Source organism: Macaca nemestrina, chromosome 1 (genome assembly GCF_043159975.1).
Source record: "Macaca nemestrina isolate mMacNem1 chromosome 1, mMacNem.hap1, whole genome shotgun sequence".
Taxonomy (NCBI): Eukaryota; Metazoa; Chordata; class Mammalia; order Primates; family Cercopithecidae; genus Macaca; species Macaca nemestrina.
Genome location: NC_092125.1, coordinates 185,326,521 through 185,344,516, shown reverse-complemented (window position 1 = coordinate 185,344,516; position 17,996 = coordinate 185,326,521). Strand labels below are relative to the sequence as shown.

The window sequence follows — 17,996 nt, the reverse complement described above, 5'->3', positions numbered from 1 at the left end:
ACACCTGTGGTCACAGCTACTCAGGAGGGTGAGATGGGAAGATTGCTTGAGTCCAGAAGGTTGAGGCTACAGTGAGCCATGAATGTGCCACTGTACTCCAGCCTGGGCAACAGAGTGCGACCCTGTCTCAAAAAATATATATATTTATATATATATAAAAATATATATTTTTTAAAAATATAAAATATGTATATAAAATATTTTTAAATAAAATATATATATATATATTTAAAGGACAGCAGAGTAGATCTGAAAGAAATATGTACATCCCAGGTTTCAGATATGAATTTATTGAGTTATGGCACACCACTTAATAACTCCTTTAGTGACATAGGCTCTCTGGGCAAAGGAATTTAAACATGAAGCTCTGTGCATCCTCTGTCTCAGAAGTTTGCCAAGGGAATCAAAAGAGAGAATGTTTCAATCAGCTTGGAAAATGATAAAGCTTAGTACAAATGAAATGCTGAATTCATATTACCATTAGTGCAGTTCTGTTGCTATGTGACCTTAAATAAATCTCTTCCCTTTCCTGAGACTTTTTTCGTCTCTGTGCAATCAGGGAGCCAGACCAGATGGCATCCAAGGTTCTTGCATCTCTGACACCCTGTGGTTTTATTGAACTTACCAGCTACCACACTCTAAACACATTAAAATAATAAAGCATTCATTCCCAGTGCATTCTTTTCAATCTCAGTGAAAGGATTTTTATATTAATTTTATTTGTGATATAATATCTGTTGATTTAAAAACACTTAAAAATATTTACCTTATTAATTCTTTTGAATTTAGTTTTTAGTGAATTGTGCTATATTTTAACCTCAGAGCAGGCCCCTTTCTCACCCCGAGGAAGCCCGTGTCGCCATGGGTTTGGTCTCATGTACATTTAGAATATCATATGCACCAGAACCTCTCCCACTGCTCCAGCACTGGTAACTTTTTAAAGTGCTGTCCAATTTCCATCCTCATTTGGTAGTCAGAACAACCCAGAGAAGAATGGGGTATATGTCATTGATACATCTGAGACAGAAAGAACCTCCAGCTCAGAGAAGCTGAGTGATTTGCATATGGCCTCACAGTCAGCTAATGGCAGAGCTGGCCCTGGAACCAGGTTTCTGGCTTGCAGCCCAGTGCCCTTTCCAATTGCAGTTGTGGCAGTCTGCCTGGTTCAAATGCTTCCTTCTTCCTGGGTGAGATAATGCTCCTTCCTTCTGCCCTTATTCAGAACTTGTGCTATGAATTGGGATGAACTGCATTATCCTGCCACGTTTACACACCATCCCCTCTCCAAGAAAGTAGTGCTTCCACTACATGAGTGTTTGGATGCTGTGGCCAAGGTCAGAACTTAGTCTAGAGTACCAGCTCAGCCCTCGGTCTGTAGTTTGCAGAAAGTACAAGTCAATAGCTTCACCCCTCCCCATTTCCTGTGCACCCCCCATACTTTCCTTCAGTTTCTCACCATCTCTCTCCCTCCCCTACTCTCCTATCACTTTCCTTTCTCCAATCTTCTTTGCCTTTCCCCTCCTGCTCCTCTTCCTCTTCTGGCTTTGTCCCTCCAGCCCCAAGCAGGTCCTGGGGAAAGTTGCTCTGGAGCTGCTTCTGTGGGCTCTCTGGAGCACCGGAGCAGGCCCTGAGCCCAGCAGAGAAGGCTGCGCTAGAACAGAAGCTGACGAGCATTGAGGAGGAGCCACTCTGGAGACATGTCTGCAACATCAATGCTGTCCTCTTGCTGGCCATCAACATCTTCCTCTGGGGCTATTTTGCATGATTCCCCAGACCTGGCTTCAGTGTAGACAGACTAACAAAGCTCAAGTCTGTCAGCCACATAAACAGGCTCTCCTCTTACTTTGCTGTCTAAACTGGAGACCACAGAAGTCAAGACTGCAAGATCCCCTGAGGAGAATCCAACTCAACCTGCACACTTGACGAGTGGAGAAACAGAAGCCCAGAGAGAGCACTGGGTTTGTTCAGGGCCACCCAGCAGGAGTCACACGGGGTTTCCCCACTCTTTCTGATACATTGCCTTACAGACCTACCTCAAACACACTGTTTCCATCCTCTTGTTGAATGTATTCAGTAGCTTTACTGAATGTGTGTCTTGAGGTTAGAAAAGTGGAGGATACAAGAAAAGGAGCAGCAAGAAATTTGCAAAAATCCAAGAGCACTTTTGCTCCCCGTTATCCTCCTTCCTCTTCCCCTTTCTGGTTCCCCTACCTCTCTATCTTTCTATTCTTACCAATAATCTGTTTGTAGCATGAATTTACCCAGGAGGGTCCTATATTTCCATTGGTGGCTCCACAGTGGTGGCTGTCAGACCCGAAGGAGTGGGGAGCCAAGGGTGGACTTTAAGCATGGTGACAGATGGTGTTTTGGGCAGAAAGCTCTTGGACAAGGGACTATCCAAAGCACTATTTAAATTCTGCCTCTTCCTACTCTCTAGCCCAAATATGCACAAAATCTCTATGGCCTTGAGAAACAGAGAGACATGACTTGTGAAAACCACGAGGAATCAAGACATGTTACTCTGTATTTAAGGATAAGCCACACAGTGGGCAGCACAAACAGCCTGGGAGCCACTGTGCCTGTGCCTCTCTGTCCTTCTCCCTTTGCTTGCCGTGTATCTGCATACCTTGGAATACACTGTGACCCCATTTAAGTGTCCCTTCGCCAGGCAGCTGCCGCAATGTCCAAACCTGGGTCAAGGTCCCACGCCTGCTCCCATAGCCCTGGACCTGCTTCTGTCACAGCACTGATCACACCGAGATGGAAGACTCCAGGGGGCAAGGACCAAGGGCCATGTCCCAAGTGACTTTGTACCCAGAAAATAACAGCTGTTCAATAAGTGTATATTGAGTTAATTAGTTCTCCATGGTCCTGGTAGGCTTTGTGCTGCGGCCGGCTGGGTAGTAACTTGGGGTGTTAGCTGTTAGGGATGAGTCTCCTTGACTTGGAGTTTAAGTAACTGAGTCTCAGACACCTAGAGTGAGATCACAGCCCCAGTTTACTGACAGACACCAGGTGTGGGCGCGCCTTTCTTCTCCTATCTCCCAGTTGAGGCTGCCCCTACTCTCATCCATTTATACTGACTAGTAATTACAACTGGATAAAAATAAAATTCTATTTCTTTGAGGTGTAGACACAGCAGATTCCATAAATACCTCCTGTCGCGGCAGCCTCCAAATTTTTGTTTCCATTGACCTTGTGACCTTGCTTCTCACTTTAGTTGGCTCTGCCCTCTCTGTTGTTTCCCGTTAATCCTTACTGAGAACTCAGTTTTCCTCTGATTGCTCCCAAAACCTTTCACACTAGTATTTGTGTGTGACATATTATATTGAAGGTTTGGGGAGAAGAATTCTAAACCACAGAAGCACAATCTAAAATTGGATACTGAATATCTTACTTTTAGATGTTCCTCAGGAGCCTGCTCCCAGAATTTCTCAGAGATCTCTTAGTCTCCAACTTCCTGCCTTCTGCCTGGCTCTTTGTCCCCTCCCCCTTTGTAGATTTGAGAGATGTTTCTCCATTCCTCCAATCTTGGCCCTCCTCCTCCTCCTTTATTGTCCTGAGCCTCTACTGAACTCCGGACGTATCTCATCTGACCCAAAGACAAGACATGCTGTTGAATACAGCAGGACTGCAGAAGGGTGGCCACTCCTCTTCCCTACCATTTTGCCTGATTAATTCCTACTTGTTCTTCACATCTCAGCTCAAAAGTCACATCCTAAGTAAAGCCACACAGTCCTGGTAATGATCTAAGCACAGACACCTACATCCCAAACATGAACCCCTAACACCCAAGATACAGTCTCATGATCCCCCAACTTTGCCTTCAAAGCATATGTCAGTGTATACTACTATATTTGTGTGATTCTTTCATTAATAGGCATCTTTCCCTAGATTGTGAGTTCCCTACTGAATCCCCTTCACCTAGATAGGTACCTGGCATATGGTGGGTACAAAATTCTGTGTTATATGAATAAGTGAAAGGATAAATGAATGAAATGAGTGAGTGAAAGGGTGCCCCTAGCAGAGGAAACCAAAGATTAAAAACAAAAAGGTGGGAAAAATCATACAAAACTAGGGACAAAAATAGTTTGAAATGTCGGGAGTGGAAGATACACGCGGACAGGACCGCTGCTAGTCCTTATGCTTCATTGTGAAACTGAGCAAAAGATGCCTTTTTTCTTGGCAGATACAGATCCTCACTATAGGGTGACAGGTGGCAGCCAGAGCCCATGCTCACTTCAGCTCCCACATGCCCCTATTGGCCAGGTGTATTTGTGCAGGGTACCACCTGCACATGCATGAGTGGTAGGCCTGCATGTTGGGGAATGTGTGGCGCAGTGACTGGGAGGTAAGCAGGTGATAGCTCAGGAAGGAGGTTCCATGCTAAACTTGGGACTTCATCTCTTGTCTGGATCATTTCTACAGCCCCTTGATTCTTATCTCTCTTCCCAGTCTCTCTTCTTGCAATTCATCCTCTGCACTATAGCAAGAATGATTTTTCTAAAATGCAAATATTGTTCTATCTATTTAAGACTCTCCACAGATGGTGTTTTCCAGCTTGGCGTGAGATCCTATGAAAATTGCTAGAAATATATCCCAGGGTTTTGTCCCTTCTATACTACAGCCAAAGAGAGGCTGTTATGTGCAGTGGTTAAGAAGACTGCAGGGGCTTGAAAGACTGACCCTCTGGAACCAAATCCTCATTCTGTCATTTTCTAATGACAAGATATTGGAAAAGTTGCTTAACTTCTCTATCTTTTCTCATCCACAAAATAGAGACAGTAATAGCAGCTACTTCACTGGGTTGATGAGAAGATTAAATTAGTTAATTCAAATAAAGTATTTAAAATAGTGCCTGGCATATAACTAAAGTACTTAATAAATGTTAGCTATTATTGAGACAGTCAGGTGGGACGGGCTCCCTGGCAAAACTCCAACCGGCCTATGCACTGAGAGGAGTGCACACTGGGATGGAGCCACAGACATTCGTGCCATTTGCAGCAGGGAGGAGCCTGGCCTCTCCTCTTCTTGGGTGGAACCTGGAATTCAATCTGTGAGGTGGGATTCCTACACTAGCAGGAACTCTGGCCTTGCAGAGAGTCCCTGTTACCTCTTTTTTCCTTTTTGCCCAATAAATCCTGTTATTCTCACCCCTCAAATTGTGAGCCTAATTTTTTATGGCCATGTGATAAGGACCTGGCTGTTAGCTGAACTAAGGAAAACATCCCACATTATTACTGCTATTAGTAGCAGGCAAGATGAACACATAAGGAGGCATGACATTACGTAGCAATGTTATTTTAGATCTAGCACAAAATGCTGTCAGAGAAAAGAGCAGGGAGGAATTAGTTCTACCAGGGAAATCAGGAAAGGGCAGAACATAAAATTGCATAATAGAGCTGGAGTTTGAAGGATGAATGAATGGGAGTTTTCTAGAAAAAGTCATACAAGGTAGTGAGGCACCATGTGCAAAAGGGTTAAGGTACAAAAGTGCACAATGAATTCTCATGAAATAGGGATACTATTTATTCATTTGTAAATGTCAACCCTGCATATTTAATTTCCCCTTATAAACCCTGTCTGTATTTAGCCTCTTGCCTCTAAGGCAGAGCTGTGAAGATTACTGACGAGGGACTGAAGAGAATGGGCATTGCACCACTGGGGCAGAGGCTATTGTTGTCCTTGCCCATATCCTCTAGGTCTCAGCAGTCCTGTTTGCTGTGACTTCCTGCTGAAAGTCCCTTCACCGCTCTGCTGAGGGCTTTCTCTGATTGTAGAGAAATGTTCAATCCCTGCATACAACAAGCTAGAAGTGCTGGGAGTTGACACACCTGGGAGCAGCCTTGAACCAGCGACGAAAAAGAGTTTGAGGATAAGCACTGTCAGTCCCTTGCCCTGAAGTGGGACAACTTGGAGCCTTGCTCTAAAATATCTTTCAGAGGTTCTCAGGGACAATGAGGCACAGCTGCCCACCATGTTAATATGTCCATTAACACACCCTGCATAGCTCCCTTCCCTTTCCTGTCTCATTTCCCCATTTCCTGGGTGGTGTTTCCTGGGATCTCCTCTGAAATAAACCGCTGGCACCTGGTCTCACGTGCTGCTTCTGGGAAACCAAACAAAGACAGGTTTTTTTTACAGGAAATCAGGCTTTGAAGTTGGGCTTTGTGGAGTGGGAAAAGGGTAAAGTCTGGAGGATTTTGGCCATGAAGTCTTACCCACAGGGAGAGAAGCTCTCCTGTCTAGTATCGAGTCTTAGCCTTGCTGCTGGCCACAGGAAGTGGGTGCTGAAGGGAACGTTTTCAGGCAGAGGGAACAACCCATACAAGGAGATCTATGAGTTTATCTCCAGTTTTGAAGTTTCACAATCAAGATTTCTTTCATTTTGGCACTAAACGCTATCAATAATGTCATGGGCCGCACCTTGTTCCAGGCACTAGGGGTACCATGGTGTTCAAGCTTTGGCACCTTCTTAGTTCTCAGTTAGACTCAGTTCTCTGAGGACCAGGATGTTTCTCCTTTAACTCTTATGATGCAGTAAAACAGCCAATGTGGTGGAAAGAAAAGGACCCTAAGCCGAAAGTCAGGAGACCTGAGCTCCATTCCTAGGGTGTCGGGGAGAGTCCGAGGCAAACAGTGAATCGCTGCAGTGCAGGAAGCTCACAGGTCAGGGTCAGTCCTAGAAGGGTTCTCAGTGATGAGCTAATCAGACTCGCACATTTCACAGAAAGAGACACTGGAGAATTCTAGAAGGGATGGGACTTGCTGAAGGCCATGCAAGGATTCAGCAACAATTATCCAGGCCCTTGAAGATGAAAAGTGTTTCAGGGGTAGTGGGCAAGCCAAGAATGATATAGGAGGGGCTGGAGAAACAGGCATGTTGAGGCCTATATTACCACCAATCCCTGGGCAGGTCTACTGAAGGCACACACGTCACACGCACATTTACATTTTCATTAATGTGTCTGTCACACTCACCATTTGAAGGGGTCTCCAAGGTCCTCTCATTCAGCCCTACTTCCCATATCCCACGCCATTGTTCATGCGGCTCCCTTTGCCTGGAACACTTACCCTTGACCTTCTACCTATCTCCTATCTACCTTCTGCCTATCTCCTACTCACCTCAGGAAGCATTTCCTACTAACTTTTCATGCTGCCTCCTCCACTCACCCAAGTTGGTTTTGTGTCCTTCCTCTGAGCCTCCACAGGCCCCTGTGTTTCTACCATAGCAAGTTTCATGCAAGTGTTATAATTATTTTCATTTCTTCTTTGCCATAGACTGGTGCTCTTTGAAAGTAGGCGTGGTGTTCATCTAGGGGTTGCATTGTTTTAGGACATTTAGTAAGCTCTTCATAAATGTTCAATGAATGAGTGAATGAATGCATGTTCAATTTACTCCATTATATTTTGGCCCTGGATTCCTTAGTTCTTAGCCACAATCAAGAGAAAGAATAATAAACAATATCTGTACAATCTGTATAGACTTTAGAGTTACAAAGTCCTGCCACGGGTGAGGTCTCATTAAATTCCTACAACTCCGAGAGGTAGGTAGACAAGTATCTCCTTTTCAGAAAGGCCGGTCAACACCCAAATGTGAACTTCAGGACAGCCTCTAAAAATTAAAAAGCAAAGCAGCCTTTTTTGTCTCCAAGTTCCAACAACCCCCTTCACATTCAGAATGTCCCGTGTATTTGAGGAATCTCAGAGGGTAGCATTCACCATTTGTGCCTCAGTTGTTCCAGTCTAATGTGAACCTTCAGCCTCATTGACTCTAATGCTCCCGTGGCCCCTTTCCAAACCTGTCATCTTTGCCATGCTCTCCCATTCCAGCAGGGCCTTGTTCTCAGGTTGATCTCTCCATCTCTACCTGCCCATATGTACATATGAGATGTCACCTGGCTCACAATATATGTATATATTTCAGCAGGGTTCTTAGCCCCCCTTTCAATTGCAAGGTGATGTCAGGCCTTCTACCAAGTCACTTAAAAGGAAACTGCCTGTCCATTGGGTCAGTTGTCAGCCGCCACAGTGAGAGCTGTAACCACCTCTCTGAAACCTTTCAGGGCCCCTACCCCAACTCTCCTCCAGTTGGTGCATGGGGCAGTGGTAAAAATACTAGATGAGTGGGTAAAAGATTTGTATCCTAGCTTAATTTTGTCATTACTTGCTTTATGACCCTCCCTAGCCATCCCTCGGTTGCTTCTTCCTTAAAAGAGGAGAGGCGAAAAGGCTTGAATTAGATTAGATGAAATCTAAGGACGCTTCTCATGTTGACGTTGTGTGCTTCTGATTCGATTCCACATTTGTCTCCTTGGGGCAGAAAGTGGATGGGTTGGTTGGTGGTAGTGGAGGGTGTACAGGGAAAGTCATATGCCAGCTTGAGAGGCAACAGCACAAATAGAAAAACATTGCAAAGTAGCTTTCAGAGAATCGAAATGGGTTTACCATGAGCAATAACTTTAAGAAGCAGCTTTGAACTGTGAAAGGACGGTGTTTTTAAAAAATAGCACTCTTAAAAATATCATGAAGAAAATGTTTTCTAAAGTGTTTTTGTTATTGAGTTTGGACCACAAAGCACTCAATTTAACATGAGAGACTCGTAACCATGTCCTTGGGTGTGAGAGTTCACATCAGTCACAGGGGACGGAAACTGCTAGAAGCCCAGGCAAAGCAGTGTCAGTTATCCATTAACCTAGAATGAGAGTCTCTCTAGATTTCTAGCCTTAAGTAAGATTACTGTAATTTCTTCTTTTCTCCAGGGTAAAAATTTGGGAGAAATTTAAAGGTTATATATAAACATAAATCCTATAGGCTTAAATTAAGGTAGTTACAGTTTACTTTCATATTTCAAAATCAAATTTCAGCTTCAGCCCAGACTCACAAAGTAGAAATGTCAGACTTTTTACCGTGGTCTTATATAAACTTATACAACTTTCACTTAGAGAGGAAAAAATAAAACCCAACCTTTACGCCTTATCTCCTGAATAGACTACAAAAGCGGCATGGGTCTATCTCTCAGTATGCCTTGAATGTAAATTTTAGGATTACATGCATTCAGAATGAGAAGGAACCTCAGAGGCAGCTAGTGCAGGTCTCCTCCCTCTTCAGTCCGGGTCAGAATTTCTCTGAAGTCTCCCTGACAGGTAAGCTTAGCCAGCCCTCTATTAGAACTTGCGAATTGGCAGGGTGGTCCAGAGATGGAGCAATGATGACCTCCTGAAAGCATTCATTACTGGACCACACTGCCAGTTAGAAAGTACTTCCTTTTACTAGCTAAATTCTGCATCCCTGAAATTTCTAACCACTTGAACAAACAAACCAAACATGTATTCCAAAATTATATTTCCACTATTTATGATTTCTTCTTAAAGGAATGATTTACAAACTGGGAATTTCCTACAGAATAGTAAATTTATCTGGGATGAGAAGTACGTGAAGACTAATAAGACTGATAATTTTTAAAATCCTTGCAATTATTTTATAAAGCATACTCCCACATTAACCATCTCATTTAGTTCTCAACACCAGTCTAGGATGCTGAATTATTACAAATGAAGAAACAGACTCAGAGAGGTGAGGTGATATGGCTGAATTGGTCCTTAAGCCCAGATTTCTGACCCCACATTCAACCCTACCCTCATTGTACTACTTACTTACGCAGCATTCTTCATGAATGTTACTAGTTTCCAGGCTCATGACATAAATACGGAAAACAGCTGCAATCTACGTGGAGGTCAGTCGAATAAAAAAGGCAGGAAGTCAGCAAATTATTGCAGAACAATTAAGGACTGAAATTCTAGGTGGAAACAAAATACCTTGGAAAACCAGAGAAAGGAGCAACAAATTACCTGGTGGAAATGGGGAAAACTTTATGGGAAATAATGTTTAACTTAGATTTAGACATTTAGCTCTACTTGGAGTGTAGAGATTTCGGTGTAGAGAGACCAAATGATCATATGAGAGACAGAAGAAACTGCACAAAGCAAGACAAGTAGGTAAAAGGCTATGGCATCTTTAAGGTAGAGTGAGGTACCTTTTGTGGCTGAAGCACAGGGTGTGTGAGAGTGTAACACAGGTGACATTGGAGAAGAAGTAAAGTGAGTCTAGGGACACTGGGTGCCACGGTATAGTCAAGAATGGGACAGAGTCAGAGAGGGTAAGGGCAACTAATATATCCAAAGAGCATCTTATCTTTAAGAATAAATAATTCCTAGGCTTTAGATCTAAAGAGTAGGTACTGTAATGTATTGAGATGTGGAAAGCAGGTTTGGTCTTGAGAGAAGAAGAGAGCTCAGATCTGAGCACACTGACTTGGAGGTACCCGTGGGATATCCCATTGGCATTGCCAAATAGTTTTTGTATCTGTGAATCTGGAGCTTGATAAAGAGGTTAGGGCTGTACACCTTCCTTATAACTACTGCTTGGGACGAACACTAACTATTCATAGGCCTAGTATTAGATCTATGGTTTTGTGTTGGGAATGGTGGTGATGCCCAGTGGTGTAAGTCACTTTTGGAACAGAGAGCTACTTGAGACTTTATTTTGTGTCAGAAACTGGGAGAGCGAGAGGGTGGAGCCTTTCTTTGCCCAGCCATGTTTCTGCAAACTGGTTTGGATCATATATGTTATAACAGAACTTGGGGAGGCAAAGACAGGGTGATGTGTCACCAGATTCCTCTTCAAGAAAAGGCCAGTTGCCTCTGCTGTTGGCAGTTCTGTGGGGAGGCAGCCCTCAATTGTCAGCATAATCAGGAATTTCTTTACCTGCAGATCCACCTTGCCAGAGGTCCCACCCTTCCAAGAGCAGTCCACATCCAGTGAATAATAAGTTTAAAAACATGGCCATTTCAGAATAACATGAGTTCATTCCAACGGGCCACGTTAGCTCCAGAGCTTCCTGTGGGTTTGACCAAGGTTGCTATCAGGCCTGCGTTGCAGCTAAAATTATCCCCTTTGCCCAATCCTTCCCTCCCACTGGTATAGATCCAAGGTCACTACATAAAAAAATCCTGCAATCCAAACTCCACTTTAAGAGTCCATGGTAGGGGTTAAATGGCTAAGCAAGCTCCTTTGATTTTGCCTATTTGTAGTACTTGCTATAATCCCATGCTCTGCAGACTAGATTGCTGCAGACATACCCTAACTGAAGCACAGCCCTCTGCATTTTCCATATATACCGGTGAGTAGCTAATGGCTATTTTCTGTTTTACAAGATAGAGTGAAAACAGGCTTCAATGAATCCAGTTGGACAAGTAACAAAAAGACTATCATGTGTTCAGCAAATAACTCCATCCAACTGCCCGAAAGACTCCCATAGCCAAAGCCATTAAACTTTATGTGTTTCATTTTCTCCCTCCTGCAACCCTGAGGTCTTTGCTGACATTTGAAGCCTGGTAATAATCAATGTCCCCTATCCATGTTACTGAATTCTCAGCCAAATTCATGGCTGTCTCATTTTCTGAGTCAGATGTCCTAATCAACCAATCCATTCTAAATAGCCTTGCTTCTGGATACAAAGGGGGAAGAAAAAATAAACGTCTTTAAGTTTCAGGGACATAAAATTGTGTTGGAAAATGTTCCTTATGGAAACATCAGATGGTCACAGAAGGAGTGTTTTACAAATAAAAATAAATATATTTGGGACTTCTATGCAATGGCATGAATAAAATGAACCATCATTGGAGAAAAATATTCATTTAAAATGATTTAGGGGGATTTAATTTATTTGTTGTTTTGTTTTTCTTTCATATGTTTTTATCTTTCTGCATTTCCTGGACAACAAATTTTGAAGCCCAGTAGATGAAGCAAAATATATCTTGCATTCTACTCAAATTAATCTCAGGAACACAGAGATTGTTTTCCAAGGGTAGAGATACATAAACCTTTACAAATGAAAGGGATTTCAAGTGAATCAATTATTTAAAATGATAGTTGCCTGATTAGCAGTAGTGAATGTTTATTGAGCACTTACTATGTGCCAGTCACTCTGTTAAATATTTTATATGTACTGTCGCATTTAATCCTTCCAGCCCACCTGAGATAGCTAGGGCCTCTGTACAACGTGAATGATGCCTCCTACAGTTGCACAACATGGTAGCCCTCGGGTTAGGCATCATTTTCTCTTTCTCAGATAAAGAAATGGAGGCACAGAATGATTCAGCACCTTGCCACCAACTCACGCAGTTGGTGCATAATACTGACAGGTCTCAAACCAAGCTCATTTGGCCATGTCCATGGTTCTTACTACATTACAGAGTACCAGCTACTCTGTCATAAGGCATAACAATTAATTGTGGCAGGAGAGTGTCATCCTGATTACCATGCCTTCCTTGATCTTTATTCTAGCTGTTCCCTTGGCCTTCAGCATTCCTTTGCACATCTCTGCCTGCTGAAATCACATGGATCCTTTAAGGCTCACCTCAAGTATCTGTAAAATTTTCCCTGGTCCATTCCTTTCTCTAGCAGAATTAATCATATCCTCCCTTTGACCTAACAATATTCTGTGCTTGGATGTGTTGTGTTTTTCAAGATGGGATAGTAACAGCATTCAAAAATGTTTCATGACTGCAATTCCAGTATTCATAACATTGAGTCAAGGAGATATATTTCTCTTATTCTTTGAAACAGGATGAAGCATTTTTCTCTCCCCACTACCCACTACTCCTCACTTTATTCCTTTTTAAAAAAATTTTCTCAGCCTCTAAAGGTGATGATTAAATTTGTTTATACCTATTACAGTATTTTCCATGCTGAAATGTAACTCACCTATCTGTGTCTTTCTTTTTAGCTCTAAGTTCCTCAAAAGCAGGGATAGATTAATCTGTATCCCCTATCCTTGGCACCTACCACTGTCCCTAGTACATAAGTGCTCAATAAATGTTCTTTGCATGAACAAACATCGTCATGCAGGACATATGGGGGTATTTCTGTGACCTACTAATCTCGTCTGCTGGGTGTGGATTTTTATGTCTTAGTTCAGGGAGAGAAAAAATCTTATCAACTGTGCTAACCTATAGGATACAATTCAGTGTGTATTTATTGAAGTTAAGTCAAGTGTTACTGAAAGAATATTAAGCCATTTTAAAATGGCTATACAGAATTTACAAAACTTTCTATTTTAGCTCTTTCTTTCTTTCTTTCTTTCTTTCTTTCTTTTTTTTTTTTTTTTTTTTTGAGGCAGAGTCTTGCTGTGTTGCCCAGGCTGGAGTGCAGTGGCATGATCTCGGCTCACTGCAAGCTCCGCCTCCTGGGTTCATGCCATTCTCCTGCCTCAGCCTCCAGAGAAGCTGGGACCACAGGCACCCGCCACCACGCCTGGCTAATTTTTTGTATTTTTGAGAGAGACGGGGTTTCAGCGTGTTAGCTGGGATGTTCTCGATCTCCTGACCTCGTGATCCGCCCGCCTCGGCCTCCCAAAGTGCTGGGATTACAGGCGTGAGCCACCGTGCCCGGCCCCTATTTTAGCTCTTTCATTTGTGTTGTGAAAAGAAAAGTTTCCTTTCAGAAAGAAAACACCATGAACTTAAATACAATGTACCGTAAGGTCTGTATTGGTACAATGATAAATTTTGCATCATAAATTGTACAATACTATAGTTAAAGATGTGATTTCTAAACGAGTAGGGACTCATGTGCTCTCAGGGAAGTGTGCCAGGCTGATTCCCAGGTTACTCTATTCTCCATTGTTCCCAGGAGCCTCCGGCTATAGGCAGAGGCCAGGCTTTGGGGTCAGGGAAACCTGAGTTCAGGTCCTAGCTGCAACAATGAGAGCCTCATGTGCCTGGGAACGTATGAGGTCTATCAGCTTTCTCAGGTGAACGATGAGAGTGTTTCACGCATCTGTGTGAAGAGACCACCAAACAGGCGTTGTGTGAGCAACATGGTTATTGATTTCACTTGGGTGGGGGCAGGCTGAGTCCGAAAAAGGAGTCAGCAAACGGGGGTGGCTTATCATTAGTTCTTACAGGTTTTGGGATAGGCGGTAGAGGTAGGAGCAACATTTTGCAGGCAGGGGGTGGATCTCACAAAGTACATTGTCAAGGGTGGGGAGAATTACAAAGAACATTCTCAAGGGTGGGGGAGATTACAAAGTACATTGATCAGTTAGGGTGGGGCAGAAACAAATCACAATGGTGGAATGTCATCAGTTAAGGCTATTTTCACTTCTTTTGTGGATCTTCAGTTGCTTCAGGCCATCTGGTCACAAGGGATATGATGGCTTAGCTTGGGCTCAGAGGCCTGACAGAGAGTAAGCACTACACTGTGATCATTCAGCAACAGGACACACTGCAGCACCTGGCACGGTGCCTGGTGCCTGATCAGCAGGCAATAAATGACTGCTGTTATCACCATGGCGTTCTGCAGAAGTGTGAGCACCTTTAGACTCTGCTGTGATTCAAGTCCCAGATGGTCACTTCCTAGGCTGTGGCCAGGTCAGAAACCCTCTCTGGGCCTCAGTTTCCTCATCTGTAAAGGGGGGTGAACGGTCCCTGCCTTCTAGTGCTGGAATGAGGAAGAATTGGGCTAACAGATGATCGCTGGGTCCTGGAAGTGGCCAGTCAAGAAAAGCACCAACTCCTCTGTGACTTTGGACAAATTACTTCCAATGTTGGGCCTCCATTTTCACATCTGTAAAATGGATCTGTTTTGCTCATATGGCCTCCAACAGGATGAGAGCTGACAAGCGAAATACAAGCAAAAGCTTAACAAGCACAAGGCATCACACACATTTATCACTCCCTGGTGGCTGATTATTTTGCCATAGGGGAAAGTCAGAGAACTGTTGGCTTTTTGCATTTGAATAGCTGCTTCAAGTTCATCCTTCTCTACCCACTGCCCTGCCCTCACCCTGTGTCTCCAGAGAACATTCCAACAGGCTGCTAACTGACCACCTACTGGTGTAAGACAGGGAGGTCCTGGATGGGGCTCAGTGGCGTGATCTGACTTCAACCCAGGGAAACTCCAAAACAGAACCCGTAACTCTGCTCAGGGCTCAAAGTCTCACAGTCAAATTGCAGCCCTCTCTGTCCTCCTGCCTCCAGTATGGGAGCCCTGTTGGGAGCAGGGAAGGGATCAGCTCAGAGAAAGGGTGAGCACTACACATCTAAGGAGGCGATACTAAATCATCCTCCGAAAGCGCACTTTGGGGAAGGAAGGATAAGGGGACGAGAGTGCACAATCAATGGCTTCACACACATGACATCCGTTACCGCCTTTGCTTTTCGCACTGGATCTGGGAGATGAATGGTGAGGCTCACAGAGAAAGTGACCCTCCCAAGATGCATAGCTTAGAAACCGTGGAACCAGCCTCAGGCAGCTCTCTTCTGCCTCAGTTTTCTCCCTCTGTGTCCCCAACAGTGCCTGCACCAAGGGGCAGAAAATCTGCAGGGAGGGGGCCGGGCAGAGGTTCAGAGAGGCTTGAGAAATCCTCATCTCATCTATTTCCTTTCCAGTCGTCCATCCGTGCAAACCGAGGGACCACTGGTGGCTACTTCCTGGCCGGGAGGTCCATGAGCTGGTGGCCAGTGAGTTGACTCTTCTTAACCACCCCCTAGTGCAGAGGCTCCCAACTCTCCTCCTCCCCACTGTCCAAGCCCTTGTCCCATCTTCTCACACCTGGACTAAGGCAAAGACCTCCCCGTTGTGTTTCCTGACTCTGGGTCCCTTCTCTCCTGCCCAAACCCACCCTGCAACCTGAGTGGCCTTGCTAGCACACACCTTGGACAAACATCCCCTGGCCCCTCCTAGGTGTGGCCCTACATCTGACACTTGACTTGCAGTGATGAATCTGGAATGTCCCCGTCCTAGAGAAGCTCAGAGCTGAGGGGGGCAGATAGATTCATAAACATCATGCGCACTGCTGAGCCAGAGGGAAGCAGGGGACGCTCACCAGAGCTCAAAAGCCCCTGGCCACCAAACAGTGGAGTCAGCTAGGGTTAGGAAAGATTTTGGGGGGAGGGTGACACACAAGCTTAATACTGAAGAGCAGTTAAGTTAGGGGAATCGCAGAGGTAAAATCCCCAACAACCTCAGGGAATCAATCCCCAAACCTTTGTGAGCCACAATTTCTCCCATCAAGCCACCGCACATTTCCACTGGTTCTCAAAATTAACTTCCTCCTCCTGGAATGGGATGGAGGGAGGAAAGCCCTGCCTCAAAAATGACCAGCAGAGTCATCAGCCCCAGTGGTAGCTGAAGCAGTATACACACCCAGGCATGCAAAACTCACACACGGTGTGTGTGCATGCACACTCCCACACTCTCACACATAGCACTTGCACACTCACACTCACGCTTCCACACTCTCACACATAACACTCCCACACTCACACTCACACACTCCCACACTCACACGCAGACTCCCACACTCCCACTCCCACACTCACAATCCCACACTCATACTCCCACATTCACACTCCCACACTCAGACACAACACTCCCACACTACACTCACACTCACACAACACTCCCACACTCACACTCCCACACTCTCACACATAACACACTCACACTCACACACATTCACACACACACACTCCCACACTCACACTCTCACACTCACTCTCACACACACACAACACTCACACTCACACTCCCACACTCACACATTCCCATATCACACTCCCACACTCAAAACTCACACTCTCCCACACTCACTCTCACACTCACAGCACTCACACTTACACTCCCACACTCACTCTCACACTCTCACACTCACACTCCCACACTCACACCCTCCCACACACACAATCCCACACTCACACTCCCACACTCACCCTCCCACACACTCAGACTCCCACCGTCACACTCAACACTCACACTCACACTCCCACTCACTCTCACACTCACACACACACACTCCCACACTCACACTCTCACACTCACCCTCCCACACATTCACAATCCCACACTCACACTCCCACACTTACCCTCCCACACACTCATACTCCCACACTCTCACACACTCACCCTCCCACACTCACACACACTCACACACACACACACATCACACACTCCCACACCCACACTCACACTCCCACACTCACTCACCCTCCCACACTCACTCTCACACTCTCCCACACTCACTCTCCTTCCCACACTCACACACACAGCACTCTCACACTCACACACTCCCACACCCTCCCACACACTCATACTCCTACACTCTGAAACACTCACCCTCCCACACACACTCTCACACACACACTCACACACAACACTCACATACTCCCACACCCACACTCACACTCCCACACTCACACACTCTCACCCTCCCACACTCACTCTCACACTCACACTCCCACACTCACACTCTCCTTCCCACACTCACATTCACACAGCACTCTCACACTCACACTCACACACTCCCACACTCACTCTCCCGCAGTCACTCACACTCACACTCCACACTCACACTCCCACACTCAAACTCACACTCCACACTCACACTCACACTCCCACACACACACAACACTCCCATACTCACACTCCCACACTCTCACACATAACACTCCCACACAAACACTCCCACACTCACACACTTCCACACTTTCACACACAACAATCCCACACACTCTCACAATCACACTCCCAAACTCACACTCACTCACACTCCCACACTCACACTCACACACTCACACTCACTCACACTAACTCCCACGCTCACACACACACTCACACACAACTCTCACACACTCACACACAACTCTCACACACACTCACACTCACACACAACACTCACACTCCCACACTCACACTCTCACACTCACCCTCCCACACACACAAACACACTCCCACACTCACACAAACACTCCCACACTCACACCCTCACACTCACAAACACTTCCACACTCACACACTCCCACACTCACACAATCCCACACTGACACTCCCACACTCTCACACACAACTCACACTCACACTCACTTTTAACTCCCACACTCACACTCACTTTTAACACTCCCACCCACACTCACAGACTCACATACAACACT

The 17,996-nt window shown here is 45.0% G+C and overlaps 1 protein-coding gene across 1 annotated transcript in view; it reads left to right on the top strand.

Annotated features, from left to right (window-relative positions):
• The window catches only part of LOC105495008 (solute carrier family 5 member 9), a 64,823-nt gene extending 57,146 nt beyond the window's left edge, over positions 1 to 7,677 (top strand). Inside the window, exon 15 of the mRNA XM_011764127.2 lies at positions 1,557 to 7,677. Within this exon, the coding sequence (XP_011762429.2) occupies positions 1,557 to 1,765 (209 nt within the window). The 3' untranslated portion in view covers positions 1,766 to 7,677. The remainder of the gene's footprint in view (positions 1 to 1,556) is intronic.
• The last annotated feature ends 10,319 nt before the right edge of the window (positions 7,678 to 17,996 follow it).